The 23,430-nt window shown below is 57.0% G+C and overlaps 1 protein-coding gene and 1 long non-coding RNA gene across 17 annotated transcripts in view; one reads left to right on the top strand and one right to left on the bottom strand.

Annotated features, from left to right (window-relative positions):
• Positions 1–6,400: 6,400 nt before the first annotated feature.
• The window catches only part of MICAL3 (microtubule associated monooxygenase, calponin and LIM domain containing 3), a 147,978-nt gene continuing 130,948 nt past the window's right edge, over positions 6,401–23,430 (bottom strand). For 9 of the 10 annotated variants that reach the window (XM_049694790.1, XM_049694791.1, XM_049694796.1 and 6 more), the window contains 5 exons: positions 19,134–19,184; positions 11,397–11,462; positions 9,297–9,396; positions 9,067–9,140; positions 6,401–8,993 (listed from right to left, as the gene is read on the bottom strand). In XM_049694790.1, coding sequence (XP_049550747.1) covers positions 8,809–8,993; positions 9,067–9,140; positions 9,297–9,396; positions 11,397–11,462; positions 19,134–19,184 — 476 coding nt within the window. In that variant the 3' untranslated portion in view covers positions 6,401–8,808. The remainder of the gene's footprint in view (positions 8,994–9,066; positions 9,141–9,296; positions 9,397–11,396; positions 11,463–19,133; positions 19,185–23,430) is intronic. The other variant, XM_049694799.1, reaches the window with a different exon arrangement.
• LOC125960531 (uncharacterized) lies at positions 12,441–14,547 on the top strand. 7 transcript variants are annotated; one of them, XR_007470285.1, is made up of 4 exons: positions 12,441–12,580; positions 13,474–13,574; positions 13,960–14,011; positions 14,193–14,547. It is a non-coding gene; the product is annotated as an uncharacterized LOC125960531 (long non-coding RNA). The 7 variants fall into 7 exon arrangements; XR_007470283.1 differs by having other exon boundaries at positions 14,165–14,547; XR_007470282.1 differs by having other exon boundaries at positions 13,960–14,088.

Here is a 23,430-nt window from a genome sequence, read left to right as displayed (position 1 = left end):
CCGCAACAAAGAGTAGCCTCCACTCCGCAACTAGAGAAAAGCCCGCATGTAGCAACGAAGACCCAACACAGCCAAAAATAAATTAATTAAAAAAAAAAAACTATGTAATAAAGATCACATCATGGGAACTGGGAACCACGTGCCCCTGCAGAGGCCACTGAGGGAACAGTTTTTAAATCTAGGCAGTGTTATCTGTCTGTGTCCCAACTTGATTTCTTTATCAGAGCTGCATATCCAAGTGATAAAAGTATTAAACAGCAAGTACTTTTAAATGGGGCTCCTGGCAGTCAAAACAAGAGAGAGAGAGTGAGGGACTGATTTCACAGCCCTGCAAGGAAAGGATGGAGCTGCCAATTTCCACTGCAAGAGTCCAACTTTGTCTCACACCTAACTTTAAGTGAAAGTTTTGGCTTTTGTGTGCAGCGCTGAAGGAAGTATGAACAGGGACAATCTAGAAAATCTGAACGAGAGCAGGTTCATCCCAACAGACACATGACTGGTGTGAAGGCACAACAGGGCCAGCCACCCATCAGGGGTCCCAGCTCATCACTCTCTCCCTGCAATGGCCAGGGACAGAACTCCTCACCTGGCCGCTGAGGCCGCCTGCATAAGCCATCAGCCCCCACCCCCCCGCACCCACACTCTAGAGCCGTAAGTTCATCTCTAGGACCACAAATGCGTTGCCAGTACCCTATGTGGACCAGCCAGGCCAAATCATGCTGCCTAAAAGCTGCTCCCAGGCTCTCACTGTGGTCTTGTCAGGAGGAGTTTAACTTCAAACCAATGCATCAAGCCAGTAATCCTTCCAGCCTCAGCACCACCCAACTCTCCTCTTACTCTCACAGCTTCTGACCGCTAAACTTGGGTGATGGATGACATGAGTCTCTGCCTTTTTACACAGACCTCTGACTGTGATTTCACTTTCCACATCACAGCCTCCTGGGCCGTGAAGGGCTGCTGTGGCTCCGGCAGCAACACCATGTTCCCCAGATGGCAGTCACAGTAGTCCTGCTGTGAACACTGTCCTGCCAACCTTTTTGTAGATGCGTGTCCTCACTCCTCTTCAGTCTTATACCTAGGAGTGGGGCTGCTGGGGCATAGTGCTGGGGAATGTTTAATTTTATCAGAAACTGTCGGTTTTCCAGAGTGGCTGTGCCGTTCCGCACTCCCGCCAGCCATGTCCAAGCATCCCGGCAGCTCCCACCTGCGCAGGGTCCAAGCTGCCCCTCCTCCCGTCAGGGCAGCTGCCTCCTAACCGCTCTCTCCCTGCCACCTTGGCTCCAGTATCTTCCCTCCTGCTGTAAAATGTCAGGTGTTAAAAAAAAAAAAGTCAGGTGTTGTTACCCCACTCTTGAAAACCCTCTTGGGTTTCCTGGGGCCTTTTCAATAGCCCACGAAGTCCTCCGTGCTCTGCACCCTCTCTGCTCGAATCCTGCCACTGTCCCTGCACTTCCCTGGGCCTGGCTCCATTCTGTCCAGCACGTTTCACCTGAAATATGACGTAATTGTGTGTGTGTGTTGGAAGGTGTCCCCTCCCTGGAATGTCACTCTCTCGCCGCGGTACCCAGGGGCACTCAGCATGGAATGAACGTGTGAACAGGAGGTGGGTGCCGCACTGAAGGCTGAGCAGGGTGCTGTAAGGGCAAGTGGCCAGCGGGGTGGCCAGCGGGACTGGGTTGTCTAAGAAGGTGACATCTAAACTAGCAGCTGAAAGCCAGAAAGGGACCAGATGTGGCGAGAGGGGAAGGGCATTCTGCACGCAGGGGATGTCGCTGTGCGGAGTGGGTGACACGGGAGGGCAGGAGGCTAGGTGAGCAGTGGGATCTCATCCTGAACACTGTGCCAGCCACTGCCCATTAGGCCAGGCGGGACCCACACCAGTAGGCCCCCCAAGGTCCCTTCTCCCCGATCCAGCCCCCAGTTCTAATTTGCAGCTTCTGCTATGCTGTGGACTTTATAATCCATCCATGTGTTAAAAATGAGAAAATAAATACATAGATAGACAAACAGAATGATGGTCTCGGCAATGAAAACAGAACACAAAACCCAGTGCGTTTTGTTTTTTTGTTTTGGCCGCACTGCACGGTACCTTATTTCCCCGACCAGGGATCGAACCCACGACCCCTACATTGGAAGCACTGAGTCAACCACTGGACCACCAGGGAAGTCCCGCAGTGTGGTTCTGACTGAGAGGTGTAGCCGGCTAAGCAGAGCCAGAGCCTGACCTCGGTTCTACTTTTTCCTGAGGTTTCTCACTGCTGCTTCTGGCTGCTGGCCACTCCTACAGTGACCCCTATCATGGTGATGGGAACACTGGACAGCTACATGCAAAAGGATGAAACCACTGTCTTACCCCACACACAAATATCAACTCAAAATGGATTAAAGACTTGAATGTAAGACCTGAAACCAGAAAACTCCTAGAAGAAAACGTAGGCAGTAAGCTCTTTGACATCAATCTTTGCAATCATTTTTTTGGTTTCACACCAAAAGCAAAGGCAAAAAAGCAAAAATAAACAAGTGGGACTACATCAAATTTAAAAGGAAACCATTAACAAAATAAAAAGGCCATCTATGGAATGGGAGAAGATATTTGCAAATCATACATCTGATAAGGGATTAATACCCAAAATATATAAAAGGGACTTCCCTGGTGGTCCAGTGGTTAAGACTCCACACTTCCAATGGAGCCTGGGTTCCATCCCTGGTTGGGGAACTAAGATCCCACATGCTATGCGGAGCTGCCAATATACATATATATATATATATATATATATATATAAACTCACACCACTCAACAGCAAAAACAAGCAAAAAAATTGATTAGAAAAATGGGCAGAGGAACTTGGACATTTCTCCAAAGAAGACATACAAATGGCCAACAGGCACATGAAAAGAAGCTAAGTATCACTAATCATCAGGGAAATACAGATCAAAACCACAGTGAGATCACCCACACCTGCTAGAATGGCTATTATCAAAAAGTAAGAAATAACAAGTGTTGGTGGTGAGGGTGTGGACAAAAGGGAACCCTTGTGCACTGTTGGTGAGAATGTAAACTGGTGCAGCCACTATGGAGAACATTATGGGGGTTCCTCAAAAAATTAAAAATAGAACTACTATATGATCTAGCAATTCTGCTTCTGGGTATTTATCCAAAAAATGAAATCACTATCTTGAAGAGATACCTGCATCCTCCTGTTCACTGCAGTATATTATTCACCATAGCCAAGACATGGAAACAACCTAAGTGTCCATTGGCTGATGAATGGATAAAGAAGATGTGAGCCACATGTGTGGTGTGTGTGTGTGTGTATCTATAAATGGAATACTGTTCAGCCACAAATAGGAGTTCCTGCTCTTTGCAAGAATGTGGATGGACCTTGAGGGCATTATGGCTTAGTGAAATAAGTCGGAGAAAAACAAACACTGTATGATCTCGTATGCGGAATCTAAAAACAAACACAGACCTGGGGGCTTCCCTGGTGGCGCAGTGCTTAAGAATCCACCTGCCAATGCAGGGGACACGGGTGTGAGCCCTGGTCCGGGAAGATCCCACATGCCGCGGAGCAACTAAGCCTGTACATCACAACTACTGAGCCTGCGCTCTAGAGCCCACGAGCCACAACTACTGAGCCTGCGTGCTGCAAGTACTGAGTCTGCCTGCCTAGAGCCCGTGCTCCACAACAAAGAGTAGCCCCCGCTCTGCAACTAGAAAAAGCCGCACGCAGCAATGAAGACCCAACACAGCCAAAAAGAGAGAGAGAGAGAGAGAGAGAGAGAGAGAGAGAGAGAGAGAGAGAGAAAGGAAGAAAAACGGACACAGAGCAGATTCGTGGCTCCCAGAGACAGGGACAGGGAGTGGATGAAATGGGTGAAGGGGGTCGAAAGGTACAGACTTCCAGTTATAAAATAAATGTGTCCTGGGAATGAAATGTTCAGCATGGTGACTGTAGTTAACACTGCTGTGTCGTGTATGTGGAAGTTGCTGAGAGAATAGATCTTAAAAGTTCTCACTGCAGGAAAAAACTATGTGAGGTGATGGATGTTAAGACCTACTGGCGATTGATCTGTAATGTGTACAAACACCAAGCCATGATGTGGGCAGCCGGGAGCCAGAGGTCTGCGTGAGGGAACTGGGCTCTAAAGGGGCAGGAGGGGGAAGAAGGGGGCACAGGGACGTGCCGCCGTCCTCCTCCTGAGCTGCCTGCACCGCGGGGCCTGTGTGGAGCTGGACCAGCCAGGGGCCCTGGAGCCTGCAGGGCTGAGGTCAGGGCTCCGAGGGGACTCCCACAGTCGCTGCTGCTTCGACGGGCACCTGTCCCCTCAAGCTGAGGAGGTGAGGCCTCAGACTTCCCCAAGACAAATCCCTTCGGGATGGGGGCTCTGGGCGGCAGCTAGGCTCACACTCCACCTCCCATAGCACCCCCGCCCCAGCCTTCTCTAGGGGTCAGGGTTCCACGGCCGCAGACGCCACTTCTTCCCTCCTGGCGCCCAGCTGGCTCGGGATTTGTGGGGTCCAGCCTTCCTCCATCCCGGCCACCCCATCCCGTCACCACAGGATGCAGACTGACAGCCAGTTCGCGAGGGCTGACATCTCACATCCCGAGGGCTGTGGGTCCCAGGCGTGCAGTGGGAATCGGGCCGCGGGGCCATGGGCCCTCCCCGCTCTAGACCAAGAGCCAGACCAGCAGAGGCCGGGAGAGCTCTTTCCAGCACCCAGGCGCCTCCAAGCTCCTCCTCTGTGCTCCCCGCCCACCCCACAGAACCCAGTGGGTCGAGGTGCATTCAGAGGGGCCAGTCTGGGAGGCCAGGGAGGCCCAGTAACTTGCTTGGAGGCTGCGGGAGGTTGGCTGACGTGTAGGGAGGGCCACCCCAGCCCTGGAGAAAGGTCTGGCCCTGGGCGGGGGTGGACCAGCTCCCAACCTTCAAGGCACTTTCCCACCAAGACAGAGCCGAGGCTCTGGACCTCGAAGGACAGGCAGAGAGGTGAGTACCGCCCGGGGCCCCCAGTCCCCACGCCCTCCGCCCCTGGGCCACCCCCTCTCTGCCCCCACGCGCTCCGTCCCGCTGCTCCCTCTGCCCGAGGCAGACGCGGGTGCGGGCCGAGGCGCCTCCCCGGCTCGCGCTGCCCTGGACACGCTGCAGGCGGCGGAAGCGGGTTGTTGAGTGGCTTAGTGACTGGAAACCCCGAGAGGTCCGAGACCCTCAGCCAGCAGGGGCAGCGTGTGTGCACGTGTGCACCCCGGGCACTCTCTCCACGTCTGTCCTGGAATCAGGGGCCTTCTCCACTGCCCCACTGAAGTCCACGCTGCAAGGCCACCTCAGAGAGGGGACATGGGCATGGGGCTGCCACAAAACGCTCCCCGCCAAGCCCGGCAGCCCCGGCCCCTGGGCACCGCACTGGAGGTCTCTGTGCGCTGTGGGCGCTGGCCCACCCGAGGACGCCTCCTCCCTCCCCGCCGAGCCGCACTCGGGGAGTCTTCTGGGCAATACAACAGCCGGTTCTGTCCTTCCCATTTCCCACTCTGGGGCCGTGGGGATCAGGGTTCAGGAGGGGTTTTGGAGCCACGGACATGGGTTCTTGGACGAGTGGTGGCAGCTGCGGGGCAGCCTTCCCTCAGTTGTCTGCCTGAAGCCACCATCACCTCCTACCACGTGGGTGCCTGTGAACCACAGCCAAACCCTGCCTGTCTCCATCTCTGATCAAGGGGCCCCTCTGAGAAACAAAAGGGGGTCAGCACAGATGGTACCAGCCCCACTGCCCCCACCAGGCACAGTCCCTGACCCAGACTTCCTTTGAGGAATCGAGGGCCACGCTGCTTCTGTTTTTCTACCCGATGCGCACGTGGTGCCGGAGGCTCTGGGAATCAGCTGGCCCGGCACTGACCCCGCCCGCTGCCGCCCCAGAGGGAAGCCCTGTGCCTTTGGGATTAGCTCCACGGTGACAGAGGCCAGCCACACGCCCCGCGGCCAGCGCACGAGGAGGGCACCGGGGCCGCAACATCAGGGATCCCAAGACCCTGTGCTCTGAATGTACTTGGGGAGGTGGATACATCTCATCGACTTAGGCCTGCAGGCTGCAGAGCCCACAGCACCGGGCTGCCAGGGCCTCGGGGTCACCCTGACGAGGAGACACTTCACGGAACGCGCATCTCTCCGGGAGGGTCCTGGCGCTGCTTTGGAGGGCGGCCTCGTACACCCTGGGTGTTACACACACTTTCTCAACGGGTGTCAGCAGGTGGCCAGAGCAGGACAACATGGACAAAAATAAAGTCGGCTGAGAAAGCACAAAGGTTGTATTCCTCAAACCCATACACACACTGACAGGTGCCGCCATGTGTGGACACCAACCCACCAAAGAGCGTGCCCTGGCTCATGCCAAGAATACCCTCTGTACTTGTTTTAAAAACTTTTATTGCGCATAAAATGGCCCATTCCCCTTTGTAGATCAGTTGTTACCACCTTTAAACTTTTCTTTAAACTCTCTCCACTTTCTGCCCCACTGAAAAAATTCTGCTCTTTGAAAAGATAGCGGATAGTCTATCACTGCTGGTCAGAGCAGCTGGAGGACAGCTCCCGGGGCAAAGGCCACAAGACGCCATCTGAGCAGGACTGGACCCCCAGGTGGAGCCGCTGGTGGCCTCGGACTGAGGCGAGGTGCGCTGCCGCCCTGGCCCTGCTGGAGCTGAACCTGGCTCTCCCTGCACAGGCCTCGGGCTTGGGCCTGCTCATGCCGTGGCATTTCAGAGAGAGATTTCCTGCTGCCCTGCCTTCAAGGGACTTGACAGGAGCTGAGTGCATTTCCAGAGCTGGGAAACACTGCATGCAGCCCGTCAGCAGGGCACTACAACAACCTGCAAACTAGTGGTTATAAAACGGGAGCTTTCAGAAAAAGTGCTCTACTAGAACCTGAAGTCGCAGCCCTGCGGGAGGGAGTGGGGAGCATTTCCAAGTTTCTCTGCAGCCTCCAGGCCGTCCTCGTTCCTGCAGGCACTGTGTGCTTCCGCAGCGGCGGGTGTCATGTCCCTCCTGGCCACTCTGTAAACTTGTCCTCGTCCTGGGTGGGCAGAAGCTCGAGGGACGGGCCTGGCAGTTGCGGTGCACCGGGGCGGTGGGTAGGAAGGGTAGGCAAAGGCCACACAGGCGATGAATCCTGTCCCAAGCCCAATTTTATTGGAAGGCTGGGATTTGAGGATGGATCTAGAACACCCTCCGCTCCCCCTTCTAAGAAACGAGAATAGAAACGGAGGCTCTACCTCATCAAGCAAGAGGTGAAGGTCAGAGCCGCGAGGGCTGGAGCAGCGCGTGCCCTGGATTCCAGACGGCAGCTTTGGGACAGACTGAAGAAAAAGACAGTTCTTTGCTCCTTTGCAGTGAGAATGACTCTGTTCAAGTTGAGGCACGATGTGGTTCCCCAGGGACGTCCCAAGGTCGGTGTGGACGCCCCCTGTCCTGCCCTGAGGCCTCTCTTCCCTGCACGCAGTCCCGCTCCACCAGGAGTCGGCTGGAGGGCCTCGGGACTGGCCTGGCGCTGCCCTCGCTCCTCTGTGGACGAGCACGGCCCCTGCAGAGTCTAACAGTGGCTCTGCAGGCTGGACACTGCCGGCCTCTGGCTGAGCCACGGCACGAGCTGGCTCCACGGTGCTTCCTGTCCAGTGCCTCCCCACGAAGAGGTGCTGGGCTGGAGCTGGGCCGGAGCTCATGTGTGTGGGGGGGGGACCCCAACTGGAGTCCCCCAGTGTGCCGTCACTGCAGCTCCAGCTGGCTGGATCTGGGCCTCGCTGAGCAGGGTCCCACGCGCTGGTGCAGCCGGCCTAAAACTTTCTTCAATAAACGTGCTGTGGCAGGTGAGATCTCGGCACCAAAACGGAGGAAAAATGGGTTCTGCAGAGCCAGGATTCCAACAGGGAGGCCAAGAGGCATCTGTGCCTCATGGCGTGGCCTCCAGCAGCTCAAACGCGTACTTGACAAGCGAGCGGTGTAGACACGGACGCCCGGGGCCGGGCACAGGAGGACGGGCGCTGCACGCCGGGCCCACACGGGGGTCTTGCTGACCTGAGGGTTCAGGTCAGCCCCACGATGAAAGAGTAATGAATGGAGTGACAGCGCGGTCAGCTGGGACCCACCTCCACACCCCTACCCAGGTGCCAAGCAATCAGTGTCCTGGTAAAGATATAAAAGTGAAGTTGCTTCTTTTCAAGTATTAAAAAAATAAGTTAATTGACAAAGAGGCCACGCCTCCCAGGCTGTCAGCTTCGTTCGGGGCAAACCCAGGAACGAGGCGAGGCCTCCCGCCCGCCACGAGGAGCCCGTGACAAGGCCGCAGGCCTGTGGCGGGGCCAGAAGAGGGTCTCTGCCCGACCCTGAAGTCAGTATCTTCCAGTGTTGTGAATTAAAAGCAAATGCAGCAGCCTCAGGCCTCAGGCCACAGCCAGGAGAGGCCTGGAGTGTGGCACTGGGCCGCAGGGCGGGCCTCCTCAGCCCTGGATGAAGTCTGCGCTGGCCCCCTGGGCCTGGGGATTGGGGCGGAGCCGCGTCCCTCCGACCAGGCGTCCCCCCAGGATCCGCGTTCCCCGTCTCTGAAGCAGGAGGGCAGGGAGGCCTCTTCGAAGAGGCTGCGCTACTGGACCACCGTCTTCACTGGGGCTCCCACAGCTCGGCGCTTGACTGCTTCTCAGAGCCACGAGGAGGTCTGAGTGCAAACTCCCAGGAGGCAGCAGGCCCACTCCGACCTCGGATCTGGGTGGTCTGGGAGCAGCCAGCCCGGGTCGGACGGTGCACAGACCAGCCAGGGCCGGGCGGCGCTCAGGACCAGTTCAGGCTGAAGCCCTTGGACAGCATGGCGGCCTCCAGGTCCTTGTCCTCCTCCTTCTCCCGGAGCCGCTGCTCCTCCAGCAGGGCCACCAGGGCGTCTCTCTGCTCCACCACCTCCAGCATCTCGTTCAGGATCCTCTTCTCCTCCGACAGCTCCTCCTCTGTCTTCAGGTGATCTGGGCAGAACCAAACACGTGAGTCCCCAGCGCCAGAGGCAGCAGCCTGCACCTGCCTCCCCACCCCTCCTACCTTCCATGGCCATCCGCTCGCGGAGCTCCTGCTGCAGCCGGCTCTGCCGGTCCTCCAGCTCCAGCTCCCGGGCGCTGGGGTTTCCGGGGATTTGGGGGGAAAACGAGCCAGTGACTGGTGAGGGGTGGCACAGTTCCGCACCCCCTAAACTGGGAGGGGGCTGCGCTCCTGCTGCGACGGGCCCTGCGCCCACGTCCCACCTCGGCTCCCCCAGACCCGAGGCCACTCACAAGATCATGAGCTCCGACTCATAGCGCACCACGGCGTTCTTCTCCTGCACCAGCTTGAACCACTCCTGCATCAGCTTGGGGTCGTCCTTTTTGCCCATGCCTGCCGAGAGAGGGCGTGTCGGGCAGGCCGTGCCGCTGTCCCCAGCCCGGACGCGGCAACGGGGCAAGTGTGCAGAGAGCCCAGCATGGCGCTGCCTGACGCTCCTGGGCCAGGCCCAGTCTGCCTTCGGGCACGAGGACGCCCACCCCCAAGGGTCCCCAGCCTGCACCTTCCTCTGTCCCTCCGGCCGGCCTCACGCCCCAGCCACTGGAGGCAGCTCGCCTGGACCTCTCCTGCTCGACCGCTTGCTTTCTCTTGGCATGTTTTCGGTGCTCTGCCCTCCTTTTTTCTCTTTTTCATTCATCTAGCACGTATTTGGTACTTGCTAGGTACTAGGTCTGCTCTGAGGCCAGTCTAATGAAGAGGCAAATGGAGATTAATAGGGTACTCGGCCCTCCTTTCCGGGGACACTCACTACGGCACCTCCACAGGGTCACTGCCCCGAGGCCTCCTCGTTTCCCATACCCTGACCAGGGAGGTGCCTCTCAACTTGCGGCTTCCTGACAGATGCTGCCGCGACCCCTGCATGGCAGACGCAGTACGTCCCTGGGAGGTGTGGGGACTCTCACCAGGGCAGGGAGACCGCAGGCTCCCCCCAACCCCCTGCTCTGATCCAAGCCCAGCAGCAGCTTCTGGGGCTGGTGCCACCCACACTCGGCTGCCTGCACCCTACTCAGCTGACACCCGTCTCCACCAGGAGCGGCCTGACCCCCTCGGGCTCAGCCGCAGCAGGAGGGAAGGAGACCTTTCCAAGGAGCCACACCCCCCGGAGGGGACACAAGGAAGCCCACGGCCGTAGTGGGTCCTGTCCAGACGCAGAAGCCAGACTGCGGTGGCTCTTCGCTGTTTGCAGATTACAAGCCACTCGACAGTCTCAGGAAACTTGGGGACTCTCTTCCTGGAAAACTGCACGTGAACACATCCAATATCTCTGCCAAGGACTCCAGGTGTTCATGGGCCCCACGAGTCCACCCACGGCTGGGCTAAGAGGCCGGGACGGGGAGGTCTCTCCAAGTGCCTCTGCTTTATGGGTCACTGGTCAGAAGTCCTCTCCCAGTAAAACCAAGCCCAGGAACACACGGGGTGGCTCTCAGGGACCCCGACCTCCCACCACACGCGAGGGCAGGGGCCGCGTCTGCACTGCGCTGTCCTGGGTCCTGGGTCCTGGCCCAGCACGCGGAGTGCGTGCTGGGCACCGGGGCCAGAGCACTCCCGACCACCCGGTAGCCCCCATCCAGCTCCGCGCGTTCCTTCCTGAGCGGCTCTGCACAGGGCACCCGCGGGGCATATGGGGAGCACGGGGCCCGGGGCAGGTAAGCTCTCTGGGCGCCAGGATGCCTCCTGAAGCGCTCGAGCCAGCTCCGGAGGGACGGCCGAGGTGGACGCAGCTGGTGGTGGTCAGCGGTGAGCGAGCGCCGGGGAGAGCAGAGGAAGGTTAGCGGGTTAGCCGTGGTCACACTCCCCGGCCCCACCCGCATGCCTTGTCAACGACAATCACCACCACAAGGGACTGCAAACCAGACAAACTTAAAACACACACACTCAGCAAGACACAGGGCAGAGAAGTCTGCTTTTAGTGGTTTGGAAGGAACTGGGGCATCTGTGCAGAACAGTCTTTGTAAGGACAGTATTCCTCGACGTCACCAGCACAAATCACTGCCACACGGGGCAGGGCTCCTCACCCGCGTCCCGGTCCCTCTATCTGCGGGACTGGAGGCTGAAAGGCCCGACCACGAGTGGTGGCCTGGAACCGTGGATGCCTGCAGCCTGAGGCCCCCAGACCTGGACCTGCTCCCTGCCTGCACCCGCCCCCCAGCCCCCTGAGACAGTCGAAGGGATACTGTACCTTGTAAGGGACTGCCACATACTCAGGGGGTTTGTAACAGGGCTACCAGGTACCAGAAGAAGAAGGAGAAAGAGCTGGGTTTCGGGTCCCTGTTTGACTAGTGTTGCTACGGCCCCCCGAGAGGCGGTGGGGAGAAGGTTGTGGTTTACTTTACCTTCCTGGACACAGCAAGGGCAGAAGGAGAGAGGTCTACGTCGTGGAGTCCCGCCACTGGGCTCAACTTCAAAAAGGGCCAAACAAGGAGGACGAGGCGAGACGGACAGAGAGGAGGGGGAGGTGGAAGTGGAGGGGGAGGGAGAGGAGAAGTGAGAACAAGCAGAGGACAGAAAGCAAACGAAGTGAGAAAGGAACAACAGGAGGAAAAGAAAAAATACAAGAAATGGAAAAGCAGAAGCGAGGGAAACACGTCTACAAATGAATTCAGTCCTGTATCCAGCACAGAGACTGAGCGGGAACAGCCCCGGGCCTGGGGAGGGCGGGCTCCCTCCTCCTGTGGTCCTGCCGGGAGGGCGGGAGAGCTGGGGATGACAATCTGGGGGCCTTTTGGGTTTGGGGATCCCTCCGTGAAAACATCCAAAGTGCCAGCAGGCCTGCCCGCTGCCGTGGAACAGCCAGGCCTGAGTGAGAGTTCTCAGATGTTACCACGTGGGTGAATCTAAGGGCTGGGAGGCTCTCTGGGCACTGAACCCAGAGAGGAGCTCCCTGCCATGGAGGCAGCGCCCAGTCTTTGATGGGCCTCCAGGGCCGACACCTGTGATGCTCTGATTCTGAGCCAGGGCTCGTTGGTCCAGCGCGTCCTCACGGAGGCGGTCCCCACTGCCCAAATCTCTGTCCCCGCACAGCCAGGGAGAGCCGATCGCCCCTATTCCTCTGCCCCTTCCCTCTCCGCAGAGGGTCGACGCCACAGCTGGGGACGCTGTCACACTGCGGACTGCACGACAGGACACGCCAAAAACTCACAGAAACAAAGCTGGGAAGTCGTGCAGAGGACATCTCTAGACTCGGGGCCTGGGGCTCTCAGGAGCAGGGACCGTCAGCAAGGGACCATCACAGAACCACAGGGCACACGCAGGAGCCATGGCCCCACGTGGTAGGCAGGGCCTGGACCATTAGAAACAAGCCTGTTTAGGTGAACACAAGGGCCAAGCAGCCACGTGTTGGTTGAGAGGCCCTTTACTTTGCAACGGGGTGAGTGCAACTGCCATGTTTTCTCTTTCTTTTAAGCTCTTCTCTGTGTTCTCCACAGGGCTTTGTGCATGAATCTGATATTGGGTGAAAATTCACGACTAAGGCCAGAGGCTGTGTGTGTGGTGGGTGTGCAGAGGCTGTGTGTGTGTGGTAGGTGTGCAGAGGCTGTGTGTGTGGTGGGTTTTCAGAGGCTGTGTGGGGGGTGGGTGTGCAGAGGCTGTGTGTGTGGTGGGTGTGCAGAGGCTGTGTGCGTGGGGTGGGTGTGCAGATGCTGTGTGTGCTGAGGCTGTGTATGTATGGGTGTGCAGAGGCTGTATGTGTGTGCTGAGGCTGTGTGTGTGTGGTGGGTGTGCAGAGGCTGTGTGTGAGGTGGGTGTGCAGTGGATGTGTGGGGGGGTGTGCAGAGGCTGTGGGGGGGGGGTGGGTGTGCAGAGGCTGTGCGTGAGGTGGGTGTGCAGAGGCTGTGTGTGGGGTGGGTGTGCAGAAGCTGTGTGTGTGGGGTGGGTGTGCAGAGGCTGTGTGTGTGGTGGGTGTGCAGAGGCTGTGTGTGTGTTCAGAGGCTGTGTGTGGTGGGTGTGCAGAGGCTGTGTGTAGTGGGTGTGCAGAGGCTGTGTGTAGTGGGTGTGCAGAGGCTGTGTGTGTGTTCAGAGGCTGTGTGTGTGTGGTGGGTGTGCAGACGCTGTGTGTGTGTGGTGGGTGTGCAGAGGCTGTGTGGGGGGTGGGTGTGCAGAGGCTATGTGTGTGGTGGGTGTGCAGAGGCTGTGTGTGTGGTGGGTGTGCAGAGGCTGTGTGCGTGGGGTGGGTGTGCAGATGCTGTGTGTGCAGAGGCTGTATGTGTGTGCTGAGGCTGTGTGTGTGTGGTGGGTGTGCAGAGGCTGTGTGTGAGGTGGGTGTGCAGTGGATGTGTGTGGGGGTGTGCAGAGGCTGTGTGTGGGGGGTGGGTGTGCAGAGGCTGTGTGTGTGGTGGGTATGCAGAGGCTGTGTGTGGGGTGGGTGTGCAGAGGCTGTGTGTGTGGGGTGGGTGTGCAGAGGCTGTGTGTGAGGTGGGTGTGCAGAGGCTGTGTGTGTGGTGGGTTTTCAGAGGCTGTGTATGTGTGGTGGGTGTGCAGAGGCTGTGTATGTGTGGTGGGTGTGCAGAGGCTGTGTGTGGTGGGTGTGCAGAGGCTGTGTGAGGTGGGTGTGCAGAGGCTGTGTGTGTGCAGAGGCTGTGTGTGAGGTGGGTGTACAGAGGCTGTGTGTGTGGTAGGTGTGCAGAGGCTGTGTGGGGGTGGGTGTGCAAAGGCTGTGTGTGGGGGGGTGTGCAGAGGTTGTGTGTGTGGGGGGTGTGCAGAGGCTGTGGGTGTGTGGTGGGTGTGGACACTGTATGTGTGTGCAGAGGCTGTGTGTGTGCAGAGGCTGTGTGTGAGGTGGGTGTGCAGAGGCTGTGTGTGTGGTAGGTGTGCAGAGGCTGTGGGGGGGTGGGTGTGCAGAGGCTGTGTGTGTGGTGGGTTTTCAGAGGCTGTGTGGTGGGTGTGCAGATGCTGTGGGAGGTGGGTGTGCAGTGGATGTGGGGGGGGTGGGTGTGCAGAGGCTGTGTGTGTGGTGGCTGTGCAGAGGCTATGTGCGTGGGGTGGGTGTGCAGATGCTGTGTGAGGTGGGTGTGCAGTGGATGTGGGGGGGTGGGTGTGCAGAGGCTGTGTGTGGTGGGTGTGCAGAGGCTGTGTGTGTGGTGGGTGTGCAGAGGCTGTGTGTGAGGTGGGTGTGCAGAGGCTGTGTGTGTGAGGTGGGTGTGCAGAGGCTGTGTGTGTGGTGGGTTTTCAGAGGCTGTGTGTGTGGTGGGTGTGCAGAGGCTGTGTGTGTTTGTGCGTGTGTGGTACGTGTGCAGCAATCACGTCCAGAGTTCCGAGTGGCATGACCAGCTGGTCACTGGGGCAGGCGCGAGCCCTCCTTTCTTACAAACACCCCCAACTTATAACTCATCTACATCCAACCTTCTCTGTCTAAAGGCTGGTGCTCAGGACACCTGGATATGCCCACAAACTACAGGGTCCCCACCTCTGACGCTTCCTGGGATAGATGTTAAATGCAAACAGGCTGCAGTGAAAGTGGAACAGCATCCCTGCCTGTTAGCAAGGGACAGGGACATGACACACAGCCACACGCATCCGAAACAAGGAGGCACGTGCCGGCAGCATAGGTAAGAATGTGCTTCCCCTTCTAGACATCACAAAACGCAGCATTCAGCCCCTTTTATGCAGACCACATTCTCAGACGCCCTTCCAGCACAGAATACGGCATGAGATCGCAGAACAGGACTCAGGACAGAAATTAGGCGAGCAGCACCCTCGTGACAACAGGCAGAGCAGATGTGAAATGGCCAGAGGCCATGAAGGGCAGGTTGTGACTCTCTTCCTTAGCCTTCCTGCACGCTCTGCTATTTCCATAATGTATACTTTATAATCAGAAAAAACACCCAATAAATACTGTTTTATAAAGAAGAAACTGAAGGAAAAAAACAGCCAAACAAGGGGAGTTCCACCCCAGACCTGAACCTGAAACGAGCGTGCAAGGGAGACACAGAGACGCTGGTTTGGAGCTAGTCTCTTGCCTCATTTGGAGACATGAGAGACACAGGTTTGGTTCACCAGCTGTAAGGGCAGAGAGGTCGTCACACTCATGGCAAATAGAAGTCGTTGACATTAGTTACTGTATAACATCGGGGAGATGGGTTCCTGTCCATGTGCATCACTCACTCTGACCCCAGCTGCCACCCAGAGTACCCAGAGCCCGCGTGCCAGGTGCGGCCTTGCAGGGTGGCCGTCAGCACCCACCCTCCCCAACTTCGGGTCAAGCAACACGTGTCACTGAACTTGAAAAGCTGCAGATTATCATCGTGCAGCCAGGCACATCTCATGGATTCCAGAGGGACGCGTGACGTGAGCGTGGCAGTGCGTCAGAATTCAAACCACGGGCACCTGTGTGGCCTCCTCTGGCCCCTGCACTGGCCCCGGGGGCTGCCCAGCCAGACAGGCACGGCAGCTCTGCCGTCAAAGGAGGGACCGGAGGCTCAGAGGGTCTGAGGTGTGCAGCCCGACTAAGACCCACCCTCGCTCTCCCGTTCCCAGCACAGAGGGCCCTTCCTAGAGGACCGACATAGGCTCCAGGCAAACCCAACAAAAGGACACAGCTTGGAGGACAGGGGTCACACACAGAGCCCACTCGGGTGCCAGACCTGGAAGGGCCACCAAGCCGCCTGCGCCCCGCCTAACGGAGAGGCCCAGAGAAGGCGAGTGGCTGGGCTGGGGACACGGTGAAGCGGGCCTGAAGCCAGGTTTCGTCTCCCTAAGTCGGGTGCTCTCCAGCGACTGCCTTGCTTCTCTGGTGGCCCGGGGCCGGTCCAGGACCCTGCAGGCTGTGGAACAGTGGGCAGCCACGACCAGTCCTGCGGCAACCTCCCTCCACTTGTTCTTTCTATATATTTCCATCTCCCCTGCTTCCTCATAAAGGCTTTGCCTGCAGCACTGCATCCTCCCTCCCACCCAATCACCCCACTACAGGGAACGTCAGGGTAGCTGGAGACAGAGTGGCTGGTTTGCAAGCCGTAGGGCGGCATGCAGCATCTGACAGGGTGGAAGGCTCTGCCCGGCAGGCCCGGCAGACAGACAGACAGCTGGGGAGATACCTTGTTAGAAAAACTCAGTATAGAAAAAACCTCTAGACTGGGGGAAAACAAAGGGAAAAAAAATGCATGTGAAAACTGAGCTCCAACACACACACACACACACACACACACGTACACACAAAGGCTGGGACACGCACACACACAGGAATGCTGGGGAATCTCAAGGATTTAAAGTTCCTAAAGCAAAACCAGAGCCAGGCTAATGCTCAAACCGAACAGACCAGCCAAAAATCTGCCAGCATCAACTAAGGGGGGCAAACAGCACAGGCAGGCTCGGAAGGGGGAGTGGGCAGGTGGGACGTGCTTCCCTGCCTTCCCACCACAACTCACAGCAACAATGAAAGCCCCTCCCCAGTCCTTTACACTACGTTTCTAAACCACTCATGTTCTTTCAATTTCCCCTTGAGACATACAAATCACGAGGTGAGGTCTTGGAAAACTAGAAATCAGGTGTATGTATTTCAATTAATTTTTTTTTTTGGTCACACCATGCTGCATGGGGGATCTTAGCTCCCCGACCAGGGATCAAACCCACGCCCCCTGCATTGGAAGCACAGAGTCTTAAACAATGGACCGCCAGGGAAGTCCCCAGGTGTATATATTTCTAATTTAAAGTTCTCCAGAAGAGATGTTTTTATCTGAAGTTGTCCAGTTGCCTACCTTGGTCTAGTGCAGCAAGACTGGTGGCTGGGCAGGGAGGACGCTGCCTCTGTCCTTTAATGGGTCCTTTGAAATCACAAGATTCAGCTTTGTGAAAAGGGATCTTTATACTCTGTGGCTCAGAAAGAGGCTTTTAACAGCTTTGGTGACTTTAACGGTTAGCTGAGAGCCACCGTAAGACCCCACGGAAGCACGTCTGTGTGGTGGGCAGAGGCCGGGCGGGGATCTGGAGGCTGGCCTCCTCTTACCCACGCAGGAAGGAAGGTTGGTGCTGGGTTTCCCTGTGGCTCTTTGGGGATACAACAGTAGAGAAGCAATCAGATTCTACACTTCGGGCTCCAAATTTCAAAAGGGTAAAATTTCCCCAAATAACGAGATTACCAAGCATTCTAAGAAGGAAACAGCATCAGGAACTGAAAAGGGGGCTGATTCTGGCATCTGTTCTCCTCCCAGACCCTATGGGAGGGCAGCAGCCTCTGCGTGCTGAGCAGAGCCCACCGAGGCTGGACTTTACACAGAAATCACAGAGAACTGACAGAGCAGGAAGTGAATCAGGCAGCAGGGGTCATAAGGTGTTTAATGCAGGCGTTCACAATTCAGAGATACACTGAGTTCCTTTTTCTATTTATTTCATTTTCCCCTGGAATTTGTGGGAATTCTAAACCCAGAAGGCTAGAAGCTGAAGTCCAGGGACACAGAAATGGAAACAGCAACATCTTATCACTCAAGCCAACAGGAGCAAAGAAAACAAAACTAGCCACACGAGGTAATCAGTGTGGCAACAGTACTCGAGCTGGGAGGGAAGGGCGAACGTAATTTTAAAGAAACGGGTTCGATACTTCTTCCCAGTAGATTCTGAATTAAACAAAAAAATACTTGTCACATTCGTTTGGAATCGACATAAACGTTGCCCAGGGGTGTCGGGAAGCGGCGGGAAGGGAGCCCAGGACGTTAGTCAGGGGTGGGGTCTGTTAGTCGGGGTGTAAGCATCAGCCCTTCTACAGCAGCAACGGCCACGAGGTGGCAGCACCTGACACCAGAAGCTCGGGGCCCTGGAGGGCCATGCAGACGGGCGAACCCGTGGACGTGGGGTGAGAAAGCAGAGCAGAGGCCAGTGACAGCCCACCCCCAAGGAGGCCGGGAGGCTGGAGCCTCCTTACTGGTGGAGCCTCTCTAAGACCAGAGCTCTGTCTTGAGTCGCAATCAGAATCATGCTTTGGTTTTTAAATGAATGGGCCAAGAAGTGACTCTCAAAAGGATGGGATTACAGTAAAATATGAGAGACAGTGGCCTTTGGCCCCTCGTCTGTCTCAAGAGCACTTTCAGCATGGAGCCTGCACGGGGAGATGAAGAGGTGACACCGCCTGACCCAGGACTCCGGACTCCAAGAAGGCACTGGGCCCCAGGAGCCTCGGCTCCCGACGCGAGGGCAGCCCTCCAGGCGGAAAGGTGCCCAAGGCCCAGAGGTGAGACTCAGGCCTTGGCTGTTTCTCTGATCCGACACGAATGGTGAGCTTTGTACGCACGACGGCAGACACGCTGAGTTTCTCTGAGATGGAGGTTCCACTTTAGAAGGCATGAGAACGGCCTGGAAGGTTTGTTAAAACAGGTAACCAGGCCTCACCTCCAGGGTTCCTGACTCAGAAGGTCTGGGGTGGGGCCTGAGAACCTGCACTTCTAACAGGCCCCCAAGGGGTGGTGCCAATGCTGCCACTCCAGGGGCCATACACGGAGGACCACTGCCTGGGACTTTTCCTGTCTTTGTTGAAAAGAGCTGCAAAGTAGGTCCCTGGACAGAGCAAGAAGGGGGGTACATTCTCAGAGGCATCGGTCAACACAGCCTCAAGTCTGGTGAATCTGGGCAGAAATCACCGTGACACCACTCCCAGGCACCTGGACCTCTCAGGGGGTGCCTGAGCACGCCCTGATGGAGACAGTGGAGGCCGAGCTCTCTGTGTGTTTGGTTCCCCAGTGTGGTTGGCAGTGAGCTCTCTGGGGGGAGTGGGAGGGATGTGCTTCGAGGGGAGGTCATGGTAGAGTGTGTGTGTATGCGTGCGTGTTGAGTGTGTCGTGTGTGTTCCTACCGTCAAACAACCCAACGATATTAGTGGGACCAGAGTGAAGATTTGAGGTTGACAGGCTGGGGTAGGTGAACTTTTATTTATAAAACATTAAAATAACCCCGGGCAGCAAAAGCTATCTCAGGTTTCCCCCTGGAGCACATACGGGCAGGGGGAGGTCGGGCATTGCTCCCTTGGAGCTGGAAAAGGGCCTGTGCTTTTGCCACCTGCTGGTTAGCGGGATGACTTCTTGCTGTTTGTGAGCAGGTGCGGGGGAGGGGGCATCAGCAGGGTTAGTTCAGCAACAGGGCTGCATACATACCACCCAGACGCAAGTCGATGAGGTCAGTGTAATAAGACTCTCCCCAATAGTCTACAACAAGGAATCGGTGAAGAGAGTTACTGCATCAGATAACCCTCTGGTCCCCCCGAGCCTCGAGCAATGAACGGCGTGAAGCATAAGAAACACCCAGAGACGTAGCAGGAGGGGGACAGGCGGCAGCTGGAAAGCATGTGTCCCCCCGGGTGCCCCCCCGCCCCCCCACGTGCACACTGTAGCCACAGACCTCTGGGTGCGAGGGGCGGTCACAGAAAACCACAGGTGACTGCACTGACAGAAAGCGATCGGCCAGGACAGAAGCCTTGGCTTGGTTGGGAATCCTGCTGGGACTCAACCTCATCTCAGATTTTAAAAAACTCAAGGGCAGATCAAAGGCTACGAACCTCCCTAATTTCTGAATATGAGAAGCCCCAGGCTGAGGGGCTGAAGGCGAAACGTGAACACCCTAAAAAAGCTGTGTCAGGAACCAGCCCTCAGCTTGCCCTGTCCACACCGACCCCACCAGAAGCAGAAGCACTTCTGCTGGACGGTCTGAGATAAAGGAGGCCCTGTTTCTTCTGCGTTCAGGCCCCCAAGGTCTCCAGCCCCCCTAAGAGCAGGCAACGGGCGGCAACGTATTCTTGTTCATCATACTCCAGGACCCCGACACAGGCGCTGTGAGCGAGGGCGGCCCCCAGGACCGTAACGCACGCAGAGTAGAGTCGGCTGCGGTTCGCTACCTTTTCCTCCACAACCCACAGTCTGACAGCTGGTCCTGGCAGCCTCTGGTTCCACACGAGGGCTCCTCCTTCCAAAACACACACACCGGAAAGCAGACTGAGGCTGATCCAGTGGGTTCCAGAGACAAAGAGGGCTTCCCAGCTGCCCCAGACCAGAAACCTCACGAGTCTCCGTCTTATCCAAGGCTCTGAAGCTAAACTTGCTGTGCGGATATACGTGAGACTCAGAACTACGCGAGCCTTCTCTGGAAGGCAGCTAGGCCACCAGTCTGACCCCTCAGAGAGCCCATCGGGTGAGACCGAATGGCCAGTTCAGGGAAGGAGCTGACCAGCACTACTCAGCCCGAGTGGCCTCCTCAAAGGCTCGGCCGCGAGCAAGCAGACGAGCAGGAGGCATGGGACACAGAAGCCCAAGAGAAGGCACAGCTGAGCCTCAAAGACGACCTCTGCCAGGTGGGAGCAGAGACCCAGGGGCTTCTGCCAAGAGGGAGCCTAGGAAGTGATGTGCTTAAAAGAAGAAAAGCGAAGTACTGGGTTCCTGTGTCGAGTGTTTCCAAATGCATTGTGGGAATCTCCCAACGGAGGTACCACAGCCCATCTTTGAAACAGGAGACGTGTATTTGGACAGAAGTTCTGGGAAGCTTAGCAGACTCTTGACCACAATTGTGGTTTCAACCTGCTCTCTGGAAGCTTCCGGCTCTTCAAGTGCTGTTCTGGGGTCTCCCAAATACCCGATTCACAACTACTTTTAACTCATAAAAAAACTTAAACATGGCTTCCCTGGTGGTGCAGTGGTTAAGAATCCTCCTGCCAATGCAGGGGACACAGGTTCCATCCCTGGCCCGGGAAGATCCCACATGTCGCGGAGCAACTAAGCCCATGCGCCACAACTACTGAGCCTGTGATCTAGAGCCCATGAGCCACAAGTATTGAAGCCTGCGTGCCTAGAGCCCGTGCTCCGCAAGAGAGACCACAGCAATGAGAAGCCCGCGCACTGCAACGAAGGGTAGCCCCGGTCGCCGCAACTACAGAAAGCCTGCGCGCAGCAACAAAGACCCAACACAGCCAAAAGTAAAAAATAAATTAATTAAAAAAAAAAAAAACTTAAAACAGGACACACCATGTTCGAATCTTTGATCCGCCAATGTGTAACCCACTGAAGCCCATCAACATGTTAATCTGTGCTGCAGGTAAACTTGCTTCTGTGAGGCCCCAGGACCAGGCTTCTTCTGCCCTCTGTGTGCGAGTGTCTGCCCTGCCTGTGACGCGTGGGAAAATGACACTTCATTCATCAACTTCAATCCTGGCCTGCTAGCAGGGTCTCACTCTCGGAGTGTCCTGCCAGGGTGGTCCTCCAGGTGCAGGGTGGTCCTCCAGGTGCAGAGTGATCCTCCAGGTGCCAAGGTGGTCCTCCAGGTGCCAAGGTGGTCCTCCAGGTGCAGGGAGGTCCTCCAGGTGCCAGGGTGATCCTCCAGGTACCAGGGTGGTCCTCCAGGTGCCACAACACATAGCACATCTGGTTCTGGGTTCACTGTATGTTTGGGAGTATTTATCTGATCTCTTCTTCATAAAGAATCTGAACTGCAGTTGGATCTGTAGTGATTCCACTGAGAGAGCAACTCCGACTTTAAGCTGCAGACACCCAGACCGTTCTCACTGTGCATGTCCTGAGATTCCCATGGCTGTATACGACCTGCCCCCACCTCTGCGCATCAGGTGCCCACCCTACGTCCAGGGCTGGACTGGACATGGAGGGTATTAACCCTGCAGCTCTCCACAACCTGCATTTTCAAATTGTGTTTATTAACATTTAAGAGTAATTTTTTTTTTGAGTTAAACTTGAACTCATAATTTGTCTTGTAAAAAAGCGTTCTGCTGCTTTTTAAAAAAGTTTGAAAACCACTGACTTAGACGAAATTCTGGTTGTATGTGTTTACAAAAAGGTAATTATGTAAACAACTAGTAAGCGGAATTTCAGCAAAATCCCAGGTCAATCTTCAGTGGTCCCTTTTCTCTGGCCCCTTGGCAGGCAGCAGACTGAGGAATGCAGCCTGCTGTGGAAATGCCGAGGGGCCACCATGGACAAACCGCAGGGCAGCTGACAGACATCTGAATGCCAGGCGGAACCATCAGCGCTGGGTGTGCATCTGAACCTCAGAGCCCTGTGGGGCACAGGGGCACTTACGCAAACTGTGGCCCCTCTCCACCTCGGCAGGAGGAATCTGAGGGTGCAGGCTCCTCCTGGCATCTTCTGCAAGCAGTGAGAGCAGAGAGGGCAGGGCCCGTGGGTCCCCGTTCCCACTGCTTGCAGGGCTGCTCCATCCAGGTGGTCACGTTTGACAGAGGAGGCCGGGTCAGGGCACGCAGGGCGGGGGCCCTGCCGGGTGAACCTGAGTCCCCGCTCCCGGGCACAGGGGCTGGCTCGCCTCCGGAGTCAAGTTCTCACATTTCATCTGGTGGCACAGTGAGTCCAGCATCAGGCACAAGACATCACAGCCTCATCTTCCTGCCTCGTGTCCTGTCTTCACCTGAAGGTCACCCTGAGTCCACTGCTAGCTGCATTCCGTGGCCGTGAAGGGTCAGGACGGGAGACACCTCCTCTGTGCCTGACCCCAGTCCTCCAGAACCCCACGAACGCATCCCGACACCAGCCGCTCACTCGGAGGCCAACCACTGGTCAGTCTTCCAGCAAGATCAGAGGCAGCGACAGGCCGCATTCGTGGCTGCCTCCTCCTGATTCGCCTTCAGTTTACCCTCAGCCCAAAGCCCAGAGGACCCGCCCCCCTCCCCAAGGAAAGCCACGTCACCACCTGTCCTCATCCCTGGTCCCACGACTCTAGTGCTGACCCTGGAGGCCCGTGCTCTCTACAAAGGGATGGAAGCTCCAGACTCGGGGACTTGGGAAGGCAGGGAGGAATCGCTTGTGCCTGGGTTGGGGCTACAGCTGGGGCTGATCCAGCGGTTTCAAGGTCCTGAACCAAGAGGGCCTCCTGGGCCCTCGGCACCTCTTTGCTCTCCAAGCCCCACTGTGCTGGGCCCACCCACAGGCTCTGGGGACAGTGGTGTGACTGCACTGCCCCCATGGCTCTGCCCCAGGAAGGGCAGTTACCAGCACATGGCCCTCACAGCCACTTCCCAGGCTCTGCTCTGCTTGGGCTCTGCCCTGAGTGCCCAGCCTCCAGGACAGAGCCTGGTCCACCCGGGGCACCAGCTCCACCCGTTGGGGCGGGGGGCCGGGGTGGCCTGCACGAGCAGTTCTGTGATGGTTCCTTGTGCACAGCCTGCCCCGTTCCAGTCACTGTCTTCTCAAGGAAAAGATGGGGAGGAGGGAGGAGAGAGGAGTCCCAGGGCGTCAGCAGCAGATGGTGGGCCGAGGGGACGGCCAGCCCTGAGATGCATGGGCCTTTCTCCTCCTTTGCTTAACAGAAGCCCCGGCTCTCAGTGACGAGGGGACCAGAGAGAGAATCCTGCTGGAGACTAGCTGACTCCCAGGGGCAGGACAGGAACTAGCCTCCCGCGGGGCTGGGTGGGCATTCCTCAGGGATCCCCTGTCCACCAGG

This window comes from Orcinus orca, chromosome 11, assembly GCF_937001465.1.
Source record: "Orcinus orca chromosome 11, mOrcOrc1.1, whole genome shotgun sequence".
Lineage (NCBI taxonomy): Eukaryota > Metazoa > Chordata > Mammalia > Artiodactyla > Delphinidae > Orcinus > Orcinus orca.
This window is presented reverse-complemented; position numbering and strand designations above follow the sequence as displayed.